The sequence below is a fragment of the Clarias gariepinus genome, chromosome 16, assembly GCF_024256425.1.
Source record: "Clarias gariepinus isolate MV-2021 ecotype Netherlands chromosome 16, CGAR_prim_01v2, whole genome shotgun sequence".
Taxonomy (NCBI): domain Eukaryota; kingdom Metazoa; phylum Chordata; class Actinopteri; order Siluriformes; family Clariidae; genus Clarias; species Clarias gariepinus.
Window position 1 is genome coordinate 8,452,847 of NC_071115.1, and position 20,488 is coordinate 8,473,334.

General features: G+C 37.6%; 2 protein-coding genes across 4 annotated transcripts; both read left to right on the forward strand.

Annotated features, from left to right (window-relative positions):
• Window positions 1-540: 540 nt before the first annotated feature.
• On the forward strand, window positions 541-10,016 carry LOC128544983 (uncharacterized). 2 transcript variants are annotated; one of them, XM_053515294.1, is made up of 12 exons: window positions 541-699; window positions 5,464-5,572; window positions 5,664-5,751; window positions 5,840-5,894; window positions 6,061-6,201; window positions 6,311-6,471; window positions 6,558-6,656; window positions 6,791-6,936; window positions 7,815-7,980; window positions 9,224-9,336; window positions 9,410-9,494; window positions 9,592-10,016. In XM_053515294.1, exons 1-12 carry the CDS (start codon window positions 621-623, stop codon window positions 9,646-9,648), a joined length of 1,299 nt encoding a protein of 432 aa, XP_053371269.1. In that variant the 5' UTR covers window positions 541-620; the 3' UTR covers window positions 9,649-10,016. The 2 variants fall into 2 exon arrangements, with proteins under 2 accessions (XP_053371269.1, XP_053371270.1); XM_053515295.1 differs by lacking the exon at window positions 6,558-6,656.
• Window positions 10,017-12,351: 2,335 nt separating this feature from the next.
• rabep2 (rabaptin, RAB GTPase binding effector protein 2) lies at window positions 12,352-20,114 on the forward strand. 2 transcript variants are annotated; one of them, XM_053514610.1, is made up of 13 exons: window positions 12,352-12,582; window positions 13,198-13,374; window positions 13,523-13,611; window positions 14,126-14,476; window positions 16,109-16,204; window positions 16,337-16,435; window positions 16,539-16,652; window positions 16,728-16,806; window positions 16,907-16,918; window positions 17,018-17,073; window positions 17,364-17,462; window positions 18,383-18,499; window positions 19,054-20,114. In XM_053514610.1, exons 1-13 carry the CDS (start codon window positions 12,546-12,548, stop codon window positions 19,156-19,158), a joined length of 1,431 nt encoding a protein of 476 aa, XP_053370585.1. In that variant the 5' UTR covers window positions 12,352-12,545; the 3' UTR covers window positions 19,159-20,114. The 2 variants fall into 2 exon arrangements, with proteins under 2 accessions (XP_053370585.1, XP_053370586.1); XM_053514611.1 differs by lacking the exon at window positions 16,907-16,918.
• The last annotated feature ends 374 nt before the right edge of the window (window positions 20,115-20,488 follow it).

Genomic DNA, 20,488 nt, shown 5'->3' on the forward strand with positions numbered 1-20,488 from the left:
TGATATTTTTAGGGAAGCAAGATGGGTCACTTCAGAAAGTAGCTTGTTTGGCACTCACATTTTCTGTATTACAGTATACAGTATATGTATAACATAAAAAAATATAATGTTATAATGTTACAGTACAAATACTGTATTTTGGCCTACACTAAAATCTTGTGGACAGCCTCGCAAGAATAGTGGAAGCTGTTATAGCTGTAAAAACTCCATATTGAAGGATATGTATTTAAATACAATGTGGAAAATACTTTCGTCCATATTATGTATTTAAGATCAATCAACAAAAACAAGAATTGGACAAGTGTAAGCCAAGCAGAGTTGACATTTCGAGAAAATCTGTCGCGTTATAACGAGTTTTTATTTTTGTGAAAATAATAAGAACAATTAATTCAATACTTTTTTTGAAAACAACAACAAAAAATCACTGCAAAGCAAGTGTCAGTCTCCTTCACGCGCAGGAACAGGGCGAAAGAGCGCTCTTTTGGCGCCGCGGATCACGTGACTCTGTCGCTGACACTGCTTTGGGGAAGTTTCCGCGTCTCCAGAGCTTCTTCAGTTGGTTCACCTTTCATCACCGTTGGAGAGGGCTAATATAATAATTTAAAAAAGCATCCAGGAAAATGAAGAAGAAGAGCGCGGACTCGTGTGATGAGCGCATCCTGAGGGACTGCTTTCAGATGTACACGGATCCAGAGAGAGGTAATAAATAAATCCTCACCTCGTTCCATTCTCCGCTGGTTTAGCCTTCATACACCTGAGCTCGTTGTCTGATACTCACACGGACTATAGTTTGCTAAAGAACATAAGAAATGTGTTCTATACTTCACAGGGTGCTAAAACTTTTTGTATCCAGGAATCAATTTGACTGTTTCTCTTATTCTTAATAACAATATTATTGAACTATTAGATTAGGATCATTAGTTTAACCAAACACAAAAATATATATATATATATATTTGGGATTTCTACAGTGGTGGCCAAATGTATGGAGATAAAGTGAAATTCAATGTTCAGCATTTTCAATTATTTTTAAATAACTGCAAACAAGATAATTAAGGTGCTTTTAAAAAAATAATTTGTTACAGGATGAAATTGCTATACAATTGTTAATATTTAGTATAAAGTCCTTTATTCTTCTAAACCATAAAATCAAAAAGATGTCTGCGGAACTCTGATGTCACTCTCTTAATCCATGCCTGCTTCATAGCCTCCTGATGATCGTGTACTGTACAGAAGATGGTTTCTCGACTGCTACCGCCTTCTTCACCATTTCAGAGTTTCAGAGTTTGCTTTTGAAGACTCCAAAAGCCTAATACAATTTTAACAAAGTTAGTTTTTATGTTTTTATTCAGGCTGGAACTAATTAGTAAAAGCACCTGTTGTGTGTACACTGAGACCTACTGTATAATACATAGCATATGTTGTCCTAATATTTTTGGCCACAACTGTATCGAGCACAGCAAGGGTTTTGCATATTCTTTCCATGTCTGAGTTTCTCATCCAGGGTGTGTTCTTCTGTCGGACTTAGTATTTCTGGAAAGAAAAAAAAACAAATGAATGAAGGTTTGGATTATCTATCTATCTATCTATCTATCTATTTATCTATCTATCTATCTATCTATCTATCTATCTGGGGAAACCCACTGAGAACATGCAATCTCCACACAAACACACAGACAGTAAGCGAGATTTGAACACCACACGTGTCAGTGCCACTAAGCCATTTTGACAGGGTTGAATTAAGGGCTTTCAATTTTAAAAACCTGCTGTAGGTAAATGACTATAATAACTCATTTCTAAATATAATATAATAGTCAGTTGTGATTTCCTTCCCTGAAAAAAATCATTTCACTTACAAAATCATTGGTTATGCTTTATGGACCGTGGGGGTCCCTGGACCCCACTTTGAGAATATTGGGGTTTCAGGATTACGGTGACTATAAATCTATAACACAATAAGACATGTGATAAAATAAATTGCAACAGGCTTCTTTCTAGCTTTTAGATTTTTATTTGTAAACATGTACAGGCTGCATTCTACAGATGTGTACTGCATTCATAAAAGAAAAAAAAAAAACGGAGAATTTATCTCATAATTATGACTTACTTACTCCAAATTATGACTTACTAACTCATAGTAGTAACTCATAACCATGAGATAAGTCATAATTATTTCATAAGATTTTTTATTTTTTATTTTATGAATGCAATGCTCTTTTTATTTTTTTAATTTTTTAAAATGTAATACCTATAAATGTAAAACCTATCTAACACAGATGGATGAATTAGCTTCATTGTTCACAGTCCTGTCAGTGACTGGTAAGGGCTTCTGAAATGTTGGCAAATGTGACTTTGAAAGTTTATTTCCAATGCAAATTTCAATAGACTGACTACACATGCAAACCGTCTTGATTTAGGCAGGGTTTGATTTTTTTTTTAAATAAATAAAATGCTTTATTACCAAATCATTCCCTAGATATAAGAGTGCATTTACAGTATTGGCCAAAAGTATTAAGAAAACATATGCCATATATCATAGTTCTCAGTGTGCAGTAAACAGGTCTTTTCACCAATTACATCTATTCTATCTAACTGCTAATAAAGTGAAAAACTGGTGAAATTGTAAGAATGGTATTCAGCTTCTGAAGCCAAGGTCATGTTTCCAGACCTAAACCCAAAAGAAAACTATAGGACAATGGGAAAAAAGCAGGAGCAGTCAAGAAACTATCTTCTCTACATGATGTTTTGAGAGAGTGACACCAGAATACTGCAGATGTCTTTTTGACTCTATGTCCATCACGATACAGGAGGTTTTGAAAAATAATTCAAATCAACTAATTCAATTTTATTTGTATAGCGCTTTTAACAAATGACATTGTGGCAAAGCAGCTTTATACAATCAGAAGAATTATTTAAGTTTATATGAAATGTGAATGTGTATGAATCAAAATGAAAAGACTGTCCCTAATGAGCTAGATGAGGATGACGGCGACAGTGGCAAGGAAAAACTCCCTGAGATGGTAATAGGAAGAAACCTTGTGAGGAACCAGACTCATTTGGGTAAAATGGATAGCAGGGATTGATCTGCATCATACTGTGTTCAGTATAACAGAAGGTGTGTTAAAGTTAAAATGGAGTCCAGTTTGTTCTTGGAGGCTCAGGTAAAACGTAGAAAACTCCACTTCTGATCTATCGAGCAGACTAAAGTCACAAGTCCTCAGAGAAACAGCTGTCTGCATCAGAACCGTCTTCATGGTAAGACAAGGCAGACAAGATCTCCAACCAGAAGCAGGACACCAGGACGAGAAGACAGGTCTGGAGGGCAGAGAGGGTCTGTATCACTGGCAGCTCAGGAGCGACATGTATAGCTCGCCAGAGAGACAGGTAGAGGGAAAAAGAGAGAGGAAGAGAAAAAGGAGAAGAGAGAGAAGAGGAGAGAGAAAGAGAGAAAAAAGAGAGAAGAGAAGCAAGAGAGTTAAGAGGAGAATAAAAGACATCATACTAAACATGCTAGTTGGGGGTCAGGGATAACTCAGTGGTTAAAGCATTGGACTATGATTCGGAAGGTCCCAGATTCTGGCCCTTAACCTTTAATGTATAATGAGAAAAACCTCAGATGTATACTAAGATAAAAATGGAAAATGCTCTGGATAAGGGTGTCTCAACAGCCAAATACTGTAATGTAGTTGTACAGCAATTTAATTCCACAATATATACAATTATAACAAATTATTCTTATCTTGAGTGTCATTATGTAAAAATAATTGAGAATGCCACTAAACATTGAATTTCACTTTTTTCTCCATACATTTGGCCAACACTGTATATGGTTTTACAATACCAATATGGGATTCAATGTTTAGTTTTATAAATTCATTGCTTGCTATTTACTTAAATAAATTCAATTCAGTTCAATTCAATTAATTTTTATATAGCACTTTTGACCGTGGACTTTTTTCACAAAGCACACTCAGTCATTCACTCATCATTTACATTGCTTTATCCTGTATACAGGGTCTTATATGTTTATATAACAAAAAAAAAAGTTAGCTAGAAACTAATTGTAACTAATGATATTGAAAAAAAAACACAATTCAATTTAAGAAAAAGAGAGTTTTAGCCTAGTTAATATTGCACATTATCGTACTTATATGTGTTACCTGTAATATCAAATCAGGTATTTGCACAATGGCTAATAGAGTGCAGTAGGTGAAATAGGCAAAATTTGGTTGATAAATAAATAATAAAAAAATAAAAAATAAAACATTGTTTTAATGAACACTATCTAAGCAGGTTACTCCATTTGTACTCGAAAAGCATGCATTCTTTTTACTATAAAACCACACTTTTGGCAAATTTATTTTTAGGAGGAGCATGAAAATCCTGGTGTTAAAATGAGGCTGAGGGTTCCCTCTTTCTTACTACGTTATGAAATCCTCATTTAAATATCGAAAAAATCGGATTGTGACAGATTATTCCGAAGCACTCCCCATAAATAAACTCAATATCTGAAAACATTTGATATGTGAAAACCAGGCTTAAAAACTAATCCCTATTATAAAAATGCTTTATAAATATGCACACTAAATATTTTAGTCTTGTTAGATGACTGCAAGTGTAAATGCACCCAAAATACACTTTTTTTTGAGTTTGCTAATGAATTTTACCAGTCTCCCTAATGGATGCTAAATCTGCCTGACAACACTACAAGTTTAAATATATTTGCATCTCCGAGCCACATTTGACAACCAAAGCAATTCTTTATACACGTGATGTAACCTACATTGCTGAACGTGCTTAACAGGAACAGACTAGTAGCTAGGAATTCTGCTCCCCTCTGGAACAATATTGTTCTGAGCCCTTTGTATTGTTATATTTACATAATAGTCATCACTTCTACCACTTACAACAGCCCTGGTGTTCAGTCTTTCCTTCTTTTTTCTCTATTAAGAACCATAAAAGTCATGAAATGTTGCTAAAACGTTCAATTATGTTAGATTTTATACTGAAAATGGCATTTTTAAAAATGACCTGGTAATTTTTTAATTCAAAAAGAATAATAAAAAGCAAACACAAACTCTTCTGTAAATAAGAGTTTTTCTTGTCAAAATCAAAAAGAAGTTATAAGAAATTCAGCAATCAACAAGGCAAAATATCTATCTATCTATCTATCTATCTATCTATCTATCTATCTATCTATCTATCTATCTATCTATCTATCCATCCATTAAGAATTATGTATTGTTTTAAATAAATAATCTTAATAATAATAATTAATAATCTTGTCTTAAAACACTGCTAGTCTAAAAGCCGATTTGTGGTGATGATTTTGAGAACTTTGTAAGACAAATGATGCGGTGTTTTGTCATTTAATGTATGTATACATTTTATTTAGTTTGTAAATTGTATTTTAATAAGTACTAAAATACATCTGGACTTGAGCCACTTTCTGTTTCTTTTTAGGACTTATGGCAATAGCCGAGTCTGTTGACGTGACTTTGCTGCCTCCAAAGAAGATCACCGTTATGCTGATAGGGAATCACTCAGCTGGAAAAAGCTCCTTCATTAATTGGTATTTTACACATTTTTACCTGTTCAGAAGTGCAGGATTAGGATTATTTTGCAAGCAAATTTTGTGTCTCATTTAGACATTTTGTTTGTAGGTATATAAAGGAGCAGGTCCAGAAGACCAAAGGACCCGGACAAGGTTTCACTATTGTTGCTAGTGGGTGCAAGAGAGAGACTCTTAAGGTATTTATATCGATTGGAATCATTTGAAGATTGCATGTACGTATTTCAGTCGTGCCTTTGGTCTGATCTTTCACCTGTACTCTTTTAGAGTAAAGCAACCTTCGAATTGTATCCACACTTTAGGGCACTTCAGGAGGTTAAAGGTTAGTTATCAAAAATGCAATGCACTCTGTGCACTTTACATACTGTACATATTTAAAATGTTTATATAAACATTATCTGGAACATACAGTATTATTAGAAATATACTGTAAATATTTTTTAAATGATTTTTTTACAGTCGAACTCTCTCTCTCTGTCTTTTATAAGGGGTGTCTAAATACATTAGCACAGAGATCTCCACTTCTCGGGAGAAGCGGTTCAGTTTGGTGACTTTCGTGGACACTCCTGGACTGGTGGACGGTGATATGCAGTATCCCTTTGATGTGGACCAGGCCATCCTTAAGCTAGGTGTGTATCCAGCAAAAAAGCTTTTAGGATTTGTTTAGAATTGTTTTCTGTCTTGCCCGACTTTTTATCTGTCAGCCACACGAATTACAGGTATGTTTCTTATCTCTAGGTGATATGTGCGATTTGATCCTGGTCTTCTTGGACCCAGTGGGACAGGCTCTGTGCAAACGCACACTCGACATCGTCGGACAACTCAACGAAAGGCAGGGAGATCGCCTCCGCTTTTATCTTAGCAAAGCTGACGAGGCTGGCGGAGAGTCAGACAGACAGGTGTGCGATGGTTTTGCTAGTCGTTCTCTTTCTCTGTGACATTTTAATCACACTAACTAACGGCAGGTTGTGATCGCATATTCCAGAGAGTGATGATGCAGATCGTGCAGGAGTTGTGTAAACGTCCGGGACTCAACAAGAGTAGCTTAGACATGACTACAATCTACATCCCCAAAACCAACAAGGTGCTAAAATCATACTTGCTTGGATGAGTCAAATATATTTCTTTAAAGTCTACCATTGCAGGTAGATTAAATCGCGGAAATGAAGGGTGATGTTATTTAAATTTTTTTTTTTAATATTTACTTTGTTCCCACAGCCCACTCAGTGTATCAATCAGATCGACCAGGTGTGTCACACCATACAGAAAACCATCAACCTGACAGTGCAGAACACACTGAACACACTAGAGAAGGACTGCGAGCTCATCCGCGAGGCTGTTACTGAGACGCTCAACAACGACTGGTAGCATAGCCTTACTCGTTTACATATTCTCAATCATAGTTAATTTTCATGTTACGTTCACATCTGGTTTGTCAGCAATATAAGCAATTGATTTAAATAGACAACCACTTGCCCTCTGCTTGAGATCCTTCCTGGTGGTATGGATGTAAAGATCCTTATTTTTAACAGCTTCACACCAGTCAGCCATAACATTATGACAACCCACTTAATATTGAGTTGCTCCCCCTCTTTCCACCAAAACAATGATGCATTAAGTGTTCTGACACCTTTCTATGGGAACTAGCATGAACCTTTTTAACAATTAAAGCTACAGTATCAGACTACATGGACCAGTATTGAGGCTTGGCTACCCATGACCTTGTTGCCAGCTGATGGGTTTGAATTCCTTGCACCACTTTTGGTATGTCCTGACCACTGCAGACTGGGGACATCCCAAAAGAGCTGCAGTTTTGGAGTTGCTCTGATCCATTCACCTAGCCATCACAATTAGGCTCTTAGCAAAGTCACCAAAGTCCCTACATTTGACCATTTTCTTCAGTTTCCCACACAATAGTGGGATATGACACTGCCTAATATATCACACCCACTTGAAGGTGCCTTTGGCACCAGATATTGTAACTGTAGCTACTGTGACAAGGGACAAATTGTAATGTCTGGGTGACTGGGTCAGAGCAACATCAAAACTGCAGCTCAGTGGTCATGACATACTAAGAGCAGTCCAAGGAAGGAAAATCTATTGAACCAGTGACAGGGCCATAGGTGGCCAAGACTCAATGGGAGATTAGAGTTGACCACTGGAGCCATACAGACAGTAATAATGGCAGGTACTGTAAACCTGATTCCTGATTGAAACACAAGCTCTTATATCTCTGATATAGGCAGTATTGCAAGGAAAACAGGAGTGCCGGCAGTGTGAGCTGTGCCCTTGGCATGCTTGGGTTCTTTGTGATGGTGCTCTTTGCCCTGATGATGGGCATCATCTACTGGGAGATCCTGGAGATGGTACTGGGTACTTATGGCACTGAGATACTGTTGCTCTATCTGGTGAGTGTCATTGTCCAGGCAATAAAGATGTTACTGAACATATCCGACTACATTAAGATATGGAAATAGGAGAAGCACTGTTTTTTGTTTTTTTTTCAACTTAAAAAACAACAACATTTTTCTTGCATGCAGGCATGAATGAGCGATTGGATTCAAGGCTAATGAGTCAAAAATAGAACATTTATTAACACGAGCATGCTGCGTTGCACAATACAGTTGTCCTTTCATTCTAAATGACTTCCTGGTTCCTGTCCAGGTGGCTTAATGTAGTTTGGGGGGGATCAGTGGATTAACCAAGGCTAGTAGAAAAAAAACCCCCATAAATTTAAGCAGTCCAGTGCTGTCTATCTCGAGTTGGGGACTTAAGTGATATGACTGATGGTATGTAGTATTTCTTCTTTTTTTTGCAGTGTTTTATAGTGTTCCTTTTGGTATGGTGGTAGCGTTAAATAAAAAAAACACACACACACGCACGCACGCACACACACACACACACATTCTATCTAGGCCATGCCAGCAATAATTAAATGGAACACTAAAATGTTACAGAGAGTCTCACTGCATTACATGCTCAGTATGCATTTATATTTCAATTTTATTTTAGGACCAATGAGATTATCTACTTAAACATTACAATAGGTCAATCTAATTAGTAATGACTGATCAGCCTTAACATTAAAACCAAAACCTTAAAACATTATGCCTCATATTGTGTAGGGCCCCCTTTTGCCACCAAAACAGTTAAGACTCCTTGAGGCATGACCGCACAAGACCTCTGAATGTTTACTGAGATATCTGGCACCAGAATGTTAACAGCAGGTCCTTTAAGTGTTGTAAATTGCATTGAAAAGTGGGATTAGACTTGATTGTCCAGCACATTCCATGGGTGTTTGATTGGATTGAGATCTGGGGAATCTCTAGGAAACTCGTTACCTGCTAAACATCATATACAGTACAGCAGTCTGAATGTCTTGACACCTTTCTATCAGCCACATTGTTTTTTTCTGTTGAATTGAACCAGACAGGCTAGCCTTTGATCCCCAAACCCATAAACTAGTCTTGGGCACCCATGATCCTGTCACTGGTATATAACTTATAAGTGTTGATGTTATATAGTGTTGGCTGAACAGTGTTTAAATGTTTCACTTTAAGCTAAGAATGTGAATAATGTACATAGTCTGCAGATTTTACCCATACATGTCTTTAAATACTAAATTTATGTTTTGCTATTTTTTGTTTGTAGGCTCCACTCATCAGAGTGCTTGATACTGTGCCAGTGCAAATACAGTTAATTACTTCTGGTTTCTTGATGCAACTCTCTGTAACTCTCATCATCTTGGCTTTCATCTTCCTCAAGTAAGTAAACATTTACAAGTTGATTTACACATCATCTGGATTTTCATGTTTATCGGCTTCTCTGTTTCTGCAGCACTAAGCCAACTCTGTCTGAAAAACAAAAGATACAGTTGCAGAAGAAACTGGAGTACGTGCAGGAGGTGGTGAAAGCTAAAAAGGTAGTGTGTGTTCGTGTGTGTTTTGGCATTTTGTCTCTAAAGGAGCACTTTAGAGAATAAATACAGTATATTTGATAAAATCTGTTTAAATCCACAGAAGAAGCTGCATCAGGAGTACCTCCAGTGGAGTGTTAGTGACCAGAATACAGATTAAGGTTTGGGTTGAAGAGCTAATGAAGTGATGCATAGAAGGAACAATGAACGAGTAAAAGGAAGGAAATCAATAACACACTACTGTACTTCCCTGCATTATAAAGGAGGAGAAATATAAATTTCAACCATTCTTCTTTCTTTACAGTGCCAACACAAAGTGTTGCTGAAGGTTACTATTAGTCTACACACGACCAGAAATTGCACTGATTAATGTGTTTGTATGAATTTCTGTATGTACAAATATACAATACTTGACTTCGACCTTACAGCATTACACCGTGTGTTTTAAATCAACAGATTTTGTACTAACCTTAAGATAATTGATTAAAATATATACTTCACTGTATCACTTGCATGCTTAACGTAATAAAAAAGGTGCCAAGACCATTAATTGGTTATGCAGAATGTTTACTAAGCATAAATAATGCTATAAATGTGTATACTTTTGACATTTTACTCTGTCATTATTTAAATTATAAAAAAAAAAAAAATTTAATCAAGCACATTCGCTATTTTTATTTTTTATCTAGTGGTTTGTCCTAAATTCCTAGATGTAGTCATGTACTTGGGTAATGTAGAGTAACATAGTACTCTACATAGTAAATGCTGGTTCAAATTAGTTTATTCAGTTAATGCTACATGACAATATACAGTATGGCTTGAAATTATTGCTTTTACACCATTTTTGTATATCAACAAGGCAGCAATTTTGGATTCATGTGGAATTATCATTGAAACTAGCAGATGAATAGATTACATTTTGAAACTGATCCAAACAGGGTCGCAGCAAGGTCACATGTCTGGAATAGTTTTTCTTCCTTCCAGTCTGTCATACGAAGGTGTGAATAACACCCTGTTCATAAGGTCATGACCAAATGTTCTGGCTATTAGTTCATCCATCCATTCTTTCATACATGGTTCTCTCTAAATTATCTCACAAACGAGTGACTGAATGTTTGTAGAAGAAATTATCATTATAACCAGCAGATGGTTTTAAAATTGATTTAATACAGGGTCAAGGACCCAGCTTGGTCGTTTTTTTTCTTCAATAACTCCATTAATGTTTGAATTATAGTCCTGTGCTCATTTCTGTTTTCATGTAAAACCCAGGACCATTAGTTTTCACTGTTTCCATCTGAAAACTGGTCTGTCATGTAATATGTTGCTTTCTTTATGGGCATGCAATTAGTCTTCTCTAATGGCATTTCTTTATTAAAATTTAAAAGTTACTCTTAAATAATTTAAAGTTAAACTATATGGAAAAAAGTATTTAGCCAAACCTGTTAATTTGTGAATTCAGACTTGACTGACTGACTGGCCCTAACACAGAGCCCTGACCTGACCTCATCAAGCACCTTTGGGATGAACTGGACCTGGACTCATCCAACATCAGTGCCTGACCCTTATAAATGTTCTACAGAATGAACGGGTACGAATTCCCACAGAAACACTCAACCTACACGGAAAACCTACAAAGAAGAGTGGAAGCTGTTATAGCTGCAAAAAGGGGACCAACTCTATATCCAAGTATATGTATTTGGATAAAATGTCATTGCAGGTTTGGCCAAATAGAAAAATATCCATATAGGAAAAATGTAAATGGCCTTGTATATAATAATGCAGATAACACTCATAGTCTATACCACTTTATCTTGTATAGAGGGTCTCAGGGAGCCTGGAATCCATCTCATGAGACTTAGGACACGAGGCGAGGTAGACCCTGGACAGGGTGCCAATTCATCGTAGGACACACATGCACACACTAAAGCCAAGTTGGGAACGCCAATGGGAGACCAACTCCATATTGAAGTAGATGTATTTGGAGGCAATTTTATTGGTTTGGCCAAATACTTTTGTCCATACAGTGTGTGTTTAAAAATAGTGACTGGCCTTACATAATAAAGCAGACAACACTCATAGTCTTTACCATTTTATGTTGTGTAGATGGTCGTGGGGAGCCTGGAACCTATCCCAGGAGACTTAGGGCATGAGGCAGGGTAGACCTTGGACAGAGTGCCAGTCCATTGTAGGACACACATGTACACACTATGATCATTTTGGAAATGCCAATTAGCTTAATCTACATGTCTTTGGATTGTGAGAGGAAACAGACTGAAAATCGATCCAGGTTCCTGAAGGTGCAAGGCCACTGTGCTAACCACTGAGCCACCGTGCTGTGCAGATATGATAAACATATATAACAAAATTTGTACTAAAGATAATATGACTTTTGCAGATGGTATTTTAGGCATAAAAATGTAAAACATAACAAAAGTGGATATGATTGTCACGCCCTTGATGTTGACTTCTGCTTGTTTACTGCTGCCAGATCCACAGTGATATCTTTGTAAACTTGTAGATAACGTTGTATTTGAAAGAATATTAGTAATGTCATAAAATATACTTGATTTTGACCATATTTCCAGGATTTCTTTCTTTTTTTTTTTCTTAGCTACCCAAACACAACAAAGTACTTAGGGTGTGTGTGTGTGTGTAGACTACTTTTTTAAGTTACTTAAAGCAAACACAAGGCTTGAATGACCCTGAAGAGATTAGATTACTCTGTTTGTATTGTTCTTAGATAACAAGCTGAGAAACCAACCAACAAAACTGAACCAGCCCTTCTTGTTGGTTGTTGCCCTTCCTAAATCTTCCCTGCGAGCTCGAGCCTACAGGAAGGATGGTGACGTCACTTCCGCAGGGTTAAACCGGGGGAAAGTTGTTTCCTGAACACTTGCAGTTCTGCAGCTTTTTTTCGCGTTTGTGTTTGTATTTTTTATATATATATATCTGAACTCGAAGCAGAACCGGGGACAGGAGTGAACGCATGGAGAGAGAGGAAATAATGCTGAAACGGACATGAAGTATCGTGTTTATTAAAGAGTTGAAGACTTGAGCATGGAGGTGACGAGCAAAGAGGACAGTCAGTCTGGTGGTATGTAAACTATCCTTAGACTGGAGCCACACACAAGGCGCTTATTGTTGTAGACAGAGTTACTTTGTAGCCGTTGTAGCGGTTATTTATCTTTCAAATGTAACATTTTTTTTTGTTACATTGGCGCTAAAACAAACATTCTGTAACTACTTGCTGTCAAATGTTTCCTTTGACAGCTGTAACATGTAACATTACACACTGGACCTTTAATGTTTATAATATTTAGTTACAATGTTTTTTATTAACAAGTGTATGTCACAACTGTTTAGCATGTAGAAATATTGCTGTGTGTGTGTGTGTTTGTGAGAGAGAGAGAGAGAGAGAGAGAGCAACAGGTGTTTTTACTGCACACCTTGAATGAAACAAGACCAAATCTGCTTAAATCCACTTATGTTAGTGCTTCATTATTATTGGATTTAAAGGACAAAAGGCGTCTCATTTGATCTCCGTTCAGATCTGCAACACAATATCCTCAATCATCAGACAATGACCTTTGCTTTAAACTCTTTTGAGTTCCTGCTTGGACTCTATCTATCTAAATGAAAGTAATAAACCGTGTTTTTGAACAGGGTCAGGCTTAAACCTCTTTATTTCCTTCTTTATTTTTGTCATCAGCATTGAAGTCGGAAGACGATGAAGTGAATTTACAACTCCAGCTGGTCGAATGCCGAGCGCAGTTGGAGCACTGGCAGGGAGTGGCGAAGATCTGTGAGCTGAGCAAACAGGAGGAGCTACAGGACCTGCAGAGACAGTGTGACCAGGAGATACAGTCACTCCACGAGGCCCTGAGAGGTAAGAAGAGGAAGAGAAAGTGAAAGAAAAGAACCGTCAGCAGATTCAATCATCTTACTCTTGTGTTTTTTTTCTCTCTCTCTCTCTCTCTCTCTGACTTTTATTTTCTCTTTTTTTTTCTTCTTTTTTTTCTTTTTTTTCTTTTTAGAAACAGCCTCTCAGTACGAAGCCAGATTATCTGCCTTACAATCAGAGCGCGCTCAATGGAGGAGAGCAGGGTTCAGTCCAGAAAACAGGGTGTGTGTGTGTTTATATGTATGTGCGTATGGGAATTTACAGTTTGCTTGTGCCACCAGGGCATGACGTGAAAGGGAAATTCTTAAAATGACAATCTCAGCTTAAAAGGAAATACTTTTTTCAGCACGATCTGTATCTGGAGTGTATAAGAGCAGTGATTTCAATCAATTTGTTCTAGACAAGAGAAATAAATAATAAATCTAAAAAAGACAATAAACATGCATTTTTTGTTTTGAACACAGTGCTGCCCAAATTAAAACCTATTATCATTACACATGAACAAATCAGTTCCAGCAAAAAAGTGAAAAAATATAACTTCTCACATGTGTTATAGAAATGTCTTATTTCTAAAGAAGGTGATTTATTCACTTTTCATGGCAAAATATGTTTGCACATGCATTTATCAACAGTTGCTGTTGCAACAGATTGTTACTTTTGGTTTCCATAAAACTTTGCTGCCAAAAGCATTTTGTTTAACCTTTATTTTCTATACTCAATCCCCCCATAACTACAGGACAGCATAAAGAAAGGAAGGATAGAGAGCTCATCTCCACCTAACGAGAGGCTGAAGAAGGAGTGCTCTGAGGGTGCAGCAGGAGATGCCGAGTCTCAGGAGCTGCTGGCCGAGCTCTCTGACGCTGAGAGGACAGAACTCCATATGGAGGGCTTCTACACGCAGCAATCCGACACCTCCTCTCTGTCTTGCTTCTCTGTGGATACCCCATCCTTGCCCCGCCGTATGCCCCCTCAGGATGACACTGCTTCCTTGGTTTCAACAGGAACTCTGGTGCCTGAGGCTATCTACCTACCCCCTCCAGGACATCGTTTGGTCACACATGCAGACTGGGATGGACTTCAAGCACAAGTCAGTACAGCAGTTTTTTTTAATAAGAGTTAGTTGTTTGAAAGTGACCAGTAGTCGTAGATACTTCAAAGCTTTTCAAAGTACAGCGTATATGTACGCAGTGTTTTTCATATCATTTTCATAGTCAAAGTTTAAGCAGCTGTTGATTCTAATAATCCGCATGAGCTTATAAGGTGATCAGGGTTTTAACCAATACTAATAATTATGGTTAATATAATTTATGCAAATTTTAACGTGGAACAAAAAGGGCAGACCTTACAGACTTTACAAGGTGGAGCTGAAGTATGATAACGAAGCTCATGTCGAGCGGAAAGGGTGGTTCCAAATAAAGCCCTGCTTCGAGGTCTGTGTCGTTTCCCCAAGAGTTGCGTAAGCACTGACAATCGAGGCCTCGCTTTTTTTCCGGAATCACGCGACTGATTCGTTCTGCGTTTCAACTGGCTTATATAAAAGCTTCTTGAAATAAACGTCTCATTTCTTTAATCAGCACACTGTGCGCGTCTAGTAGCACGCACTTGATATACGGTAATTATATTAATTATAGTAAATATCTTTCCAATAAGGTAAATTGTTGTAACAGATAGCTAAAACATAGTCAGAGGCTTTTTCATTTTCATTTAGGTGGCACTGTAGTGTAGTGGTTGGCACTGTTGCCTTGAACCTCCAGGATCCGGGTTCAGTTCCTGCCTCAGGTCTGTGTGCATGATCTTTACATGCTTAGTTGGTTTCTATTTTATTTTTAACTTATTTTCTGACACTTGAACGTACAGTAAGTTGCATTAAAGTAGCATTAGAGTTGCTTTGGCTGAAGCATCTCATTGCAGTAGAACAGTAGCATTGTTTTCCACTAGATTTAAATGTATTTTATCTCAGACTGCTGTAATTGTACATTGTTTGTATGTCGTTTGTATGTTGTTTGTACATTGTTTGTACGTTGTTTGTTAATTTATGTTGTATGTTGCACCTAAGTCCTGGTGGAACGTTGTTTAGTTTCACTGTGTACTGCAATGCATATGGTTGAAATGACTATAAAGCCGACTTGACTTGACTTGAATTCATAAGCAAGTTTAATAAAAGTCACTTGCTTATCATTAATTGTTCCAGACCTTCAACCTTGAATAGAAATCAGATTTGGAATTTGGATCTTTAAGAAGCCATGTTTTATATTGTTATTATTTTAATTAGCCGAAGGATAGGTCACACTCGGGACAAAAATGATTTTTTCTTGCCATGAAGGGGTGCGTTTGGTCTGCATTAATGTTGACGTAAGTGGTAAAATCCACAACAAAGCCAGCATCCAAGGTTTCCAAGCAGAACATTTTACAGAGCATTGCACTACTTCTGCTGGCTTGCCTTCTTCACATAGTGTATATGATGCGCACACACCCGGCCACCCACCTGTTGTAGCAAAAGGAATCCTTAGACCAGACCATCTTCTTAAATCTGGTGTTTGCTATAAGGGCAGCGGTGGACAGTGGTTGTGGACCTTCTTGTCAAAGTCGCTCAGATCCTTAAACTTGTCCAGTAGTGACATTGATTTTAATGCTATGGCTAAATAATGCATATAATATTTGGTCGCTGTGCTGATGTGGTTCACTGTCTGAGATCTCACTGTGGTGCTGTGATTATCAGGTAGCAGAGCTTCAGGAAGAATTGACCCAACTGAGAGAGCAGAAGGCACAACTGGAGAAAGAGCTGGACACTCAGACAACAGAAACACAGAAACAGGTAGAGTACTGCTGACTGCTGAATTCCAAAAGGTTACAGACACTACATAAAAGGGCATGAGTTGTATTTAGCAACTGTTTATTTTTATCTGATAAAAATATACATGAAAATAAGATGTGTGTATGAATACAGGTGGCAGTGCTCCAGTCCCAGGTGCAGACCTCTGAGACTCTCCTCCAAGAGCTGCAGAAATCTTTTAGCCAATCACAGAGCGCTGTGCAGAGCAGATTGGTGAGTAGTCCTCATTCTGTTTGATGAATGTTTGGCCAAACATGTGACCAAACAAAAGTCCTTCAAGTTTGTTCATTTATGCATATGTGACTCTGATGTGCAGAAGGAGCTGTCACTGTCTCAGAGGAAGGTATGTAGCGAGCTGTCCAGGCTGAAAGGCGGAGAGATGGAAGAGAACACAGCCGGAGATGACACTTCAGAGGTGTTTTCTCTACAGGTAACATGTTTCTTATGTGTATGCTTTGTGTGCGTACACGCTTGAGATAAATTTACTCAGCCTGTCTCTGTGTAGGGAGCACACACCGAAGAGAGGCTGCGTATTGAAATTGTCAACTTAAGGGAACAGCTGGAGATGCGAACGGAAGAGAGCGGTTAGTATATTTATCGGTTTATAATTCCATCTGCTTACTGACTGATTTTTTTTTTCCTGCTGTATGTTTAACTGGTTTTGCTCTTTCTCTGTTCTTTCAGAGGTCCTGGAGGGTGAGTCGGATACGTCTTTTATAATTATGCAGGCTAAACAGTCGTTGCTTTACCAAAAAACTCCATTGCATGATATATGTTTGTTTTCTTATTCTTTAGTCCAGCTCTCCAGTCTCAAAACGGAGACGGATCGCATCCAAAGCGAAAAAGAAAAGGTGTGTCTGTGTGTGTGTGTGTGTGTGTAATATACCATGGTAGGACTGTGTCAAATGGGCAAAAATAGAGAAAAATTCTTTTCGCCTGCAGGATGAAAAATAGACTGATAACGATATGATGTATTATGTTATTATTATTATAATAACTAAAACAAACAACGTTCCTGTACACGTTTTAATTTATTCCATCCTGTGTTCCTGTCTATTAAAATTACAACAAGGAGTTAAAGTAATTTATGTGCTCATATGTTCATGTTTGTGTGTGGATGCATGTTGGTCTGGTTTTGTAGCTGGAGAGTGAGCTGCAGGGGTGTCGCACTGAGCTGCACGGCCTCCGGGTAGCACTGGCACATCTTCAGAGAGACGGCAAGACCCAGAACCATGAGAAGGTATCAGGAGCTGGCTTTCATGTGGATTTGCATGTGGAGCATGTGATAGTATCTCCACCACCTCCCTATTCACCTACTCTCTCCGAACATACTCTTTAGTTCAGATGTTTAAAATGACAGTTTAAAAAAGTTTAAATGCACAATATGTGCAAATAAGAAATGTATATTATAAATATTTGGAAATGTATGCATATAATGTAGGAAATTGCAATAGTATACTTGTAGGTATTGTTACACACAGTTACAGATGGATATAGAATGTGTTCAAGTCAAACTGGGACTTTTGATTGTGCAAAATACTGTATCAGTATACCGCTATGAGAGTAAATTTCTGTATATAATCCCCTGCTACACTAATGCACTTATCCCAGCGTTTCACTAATGCTTGGATACCGTAAAGGTAAAAAAATTTTCTCAGTATGGCAGAACCATGATCAGACTGCCTGCTCCCCAAACATGAGGGAAATGGCTTGGAGCGAGGTCAGGACTGTACGGAGGATGTTTTTAATAACTCCCAGCCGAGTTCCTGTAATGTACCAGTCGCATCATGAATTGTACATTGTGTGTGCAGTTCACGCAAATGGATGTGTGTCTGCTTCAAGTTGGCAACAGATTATCCGTCAATGTTTTAAGGGTCATGCTTTCTATTCACTGGATGTTTATGAGAATGACTGCAGTGGGGTCAGAGCCTCCTCGACTGGGATCATCATTCACAGACCTTTAAAATGTTTGCACCATTTAAAGCGTTTCGTCATCGTAATGCGCTTAAGGTCTTCTGTAAATGTCAGTCGGTTTCATGCTTTTTTCATGAGAAATTTCATCATAAGTCCCAGGTTTGACTTGAACCCCCCTCACACATGCATTGTTGTTGCACCTAAATTAGTCTTACAAACTGTCTTTCTCTTTTCTTGTGCTTTCAGACAGCGTTGCAAAATCAGTGTTTAGAGCTGCGCAGTCAGGTGATCAGTCTGCGCAGTCAGTTGGACACCAGCCAGGCTGTGCAGAGGGACTTTGTGCAACTCTCCCAGTCACTACAGGTACACAGACTTAATATCCGCATATTTGGCCAGGGTTTCATATAATGTTTTTTTTTTTTTTTTTTTTTTTTTAAACAGTGCTTTTGTTTAAATCTAAAACACAAATGACATGATGATTCTTCAACTTTAACTCAAATAAAAGTTTCGCTTTGTTGACAAGATAATTATGATATATTAAAAAAAAAGTTGATGGGTTTTAAATCTAGCTTGGGTAGCTTTCTGGTTCATTAAAAACAAACCAGGAAGCTATTAAGAAAGTGTCCAGCTAACGCTAATTAGCCTACTTATAACCTAATTACCTAGCTAGGTAACAGTCTAATGTTAAGTTAGTATGCTGGGGTTTAACAGCGTTGGCTCATCTGGGCCCGAACCGAACACTGATCAGTGACTCAGAGCCTTAACACACTTGCTAGTGACCAAGCTAGCAGGGAGTACTTCATGGATCATCACAAGGGGTTTTATTTATCGGCTGTTTCGACGAGGAATTATCTTGCTTTCTAGTGCTACAGTAGCAGTTTTCCACATGATCATATAAGCTGCTGTAATCATCTCAGGTGAAGATGGAGCAGATTCGTCAGGCAGAATCTCTGGATCAAGTCAGGCACATCCTTGGAGAACAGCTTGAGGAGCAAAGCGACTCACTCAGCAGTGCCACATAAGACAGTAGAACATTATCACCATTTCTCTGGACCAAAGTGAAAAGGACTGCTTTATGTCATGACCATAAAAATGAACCAGTATCAAGAGTATAGGTAATTAAGAGGCTACCAAACTTCGGGTTCTTATTAACTGTGGTAAATTCCGGAAATTTTTACAGTATCTGTTCTCTCACACAACTTTACTAACTTCAATGTAGATTGAATCTCAGTGAGTTAGAGCTAGCCGATCATAACCTTACCATGTCTTTGACACTGTAACCAGACATCAATTCACTTATAATAACTGTCCATTGAAGCGGATGGTGAATATCACTCTTAATCACTCCATCACCAGCAAAAACATTTTACTCTTAACTTTATTTGATACCATTCCATTCTGCAAAAAAAGAGCTATAATGCATTTCTCATGAACAAATCTCCATGTTGTGTCAGTAATCAAATTTCCAGTTCTAACTACAACGATTGCATTACACCTTACACTGTATATCTAGTTATTTTTACAGCAGTGTGCTGTAGTGGTAAAGGTAAATTTGACAGTTAAAACTTTGTGTTTGTGTACATGGAAACAACTTAATGCTAAAGGTCAGCATTGGCATTTCACCATATACAACCGCCCATAGTAAGACACCCAAGACCTCCTCGGGCATGTTTTATTCCAGGGCACAATAACTTCTTTATATATGAGCTTTTCTACACTGTGATACTCTGTTACCTTATGACTCCATGTAAAATAAATGAACACTAGGCTTAACCTGGGGCCAAGACACCAGTTTTATGAGTGCATTGATCATGTGTTGAGTAACATGATAATATTTATCATATTGTGTGCCATTATTGGCTTTATACATCATACCACTGTAAAGTAACCTTTGGCTTCACAGCGAGCATTGTCTGTCTGGTTTCACGTTCCACTTGGACATGTTTTATTAAAAAGCCTGTTTTGGTCAAAAGAGGAATCCTGGATTTGTCTCCATTTATCTTCCATAACTCTGTTGTCCTTTAATTTCAGCATGTAAACATATCTAAACTGTGTAAAAATGAGAATAAGGGAAATGTGCAGTTAATTCTTATTGTTTTTCCACCTTAGAACACCACTAATACATTTAATTTAAACAAGTAATTTATTCTGTTCGGTTTCACAGATGTTCCTTCAAAAAGCTCAGTTTATGTTAAGATATAAATATCTTAAATATTTACCTCTATATCTCCTTGTTTTAAATATGATATAATGTTTTTTTTAACCCATAACTTGCTTTTCAATTGAAAGTTGTAATTTTCCAAGGATTTCTTCCAGATGTTTCTCCCATTTCTATCAGATTGCTTTAAACCA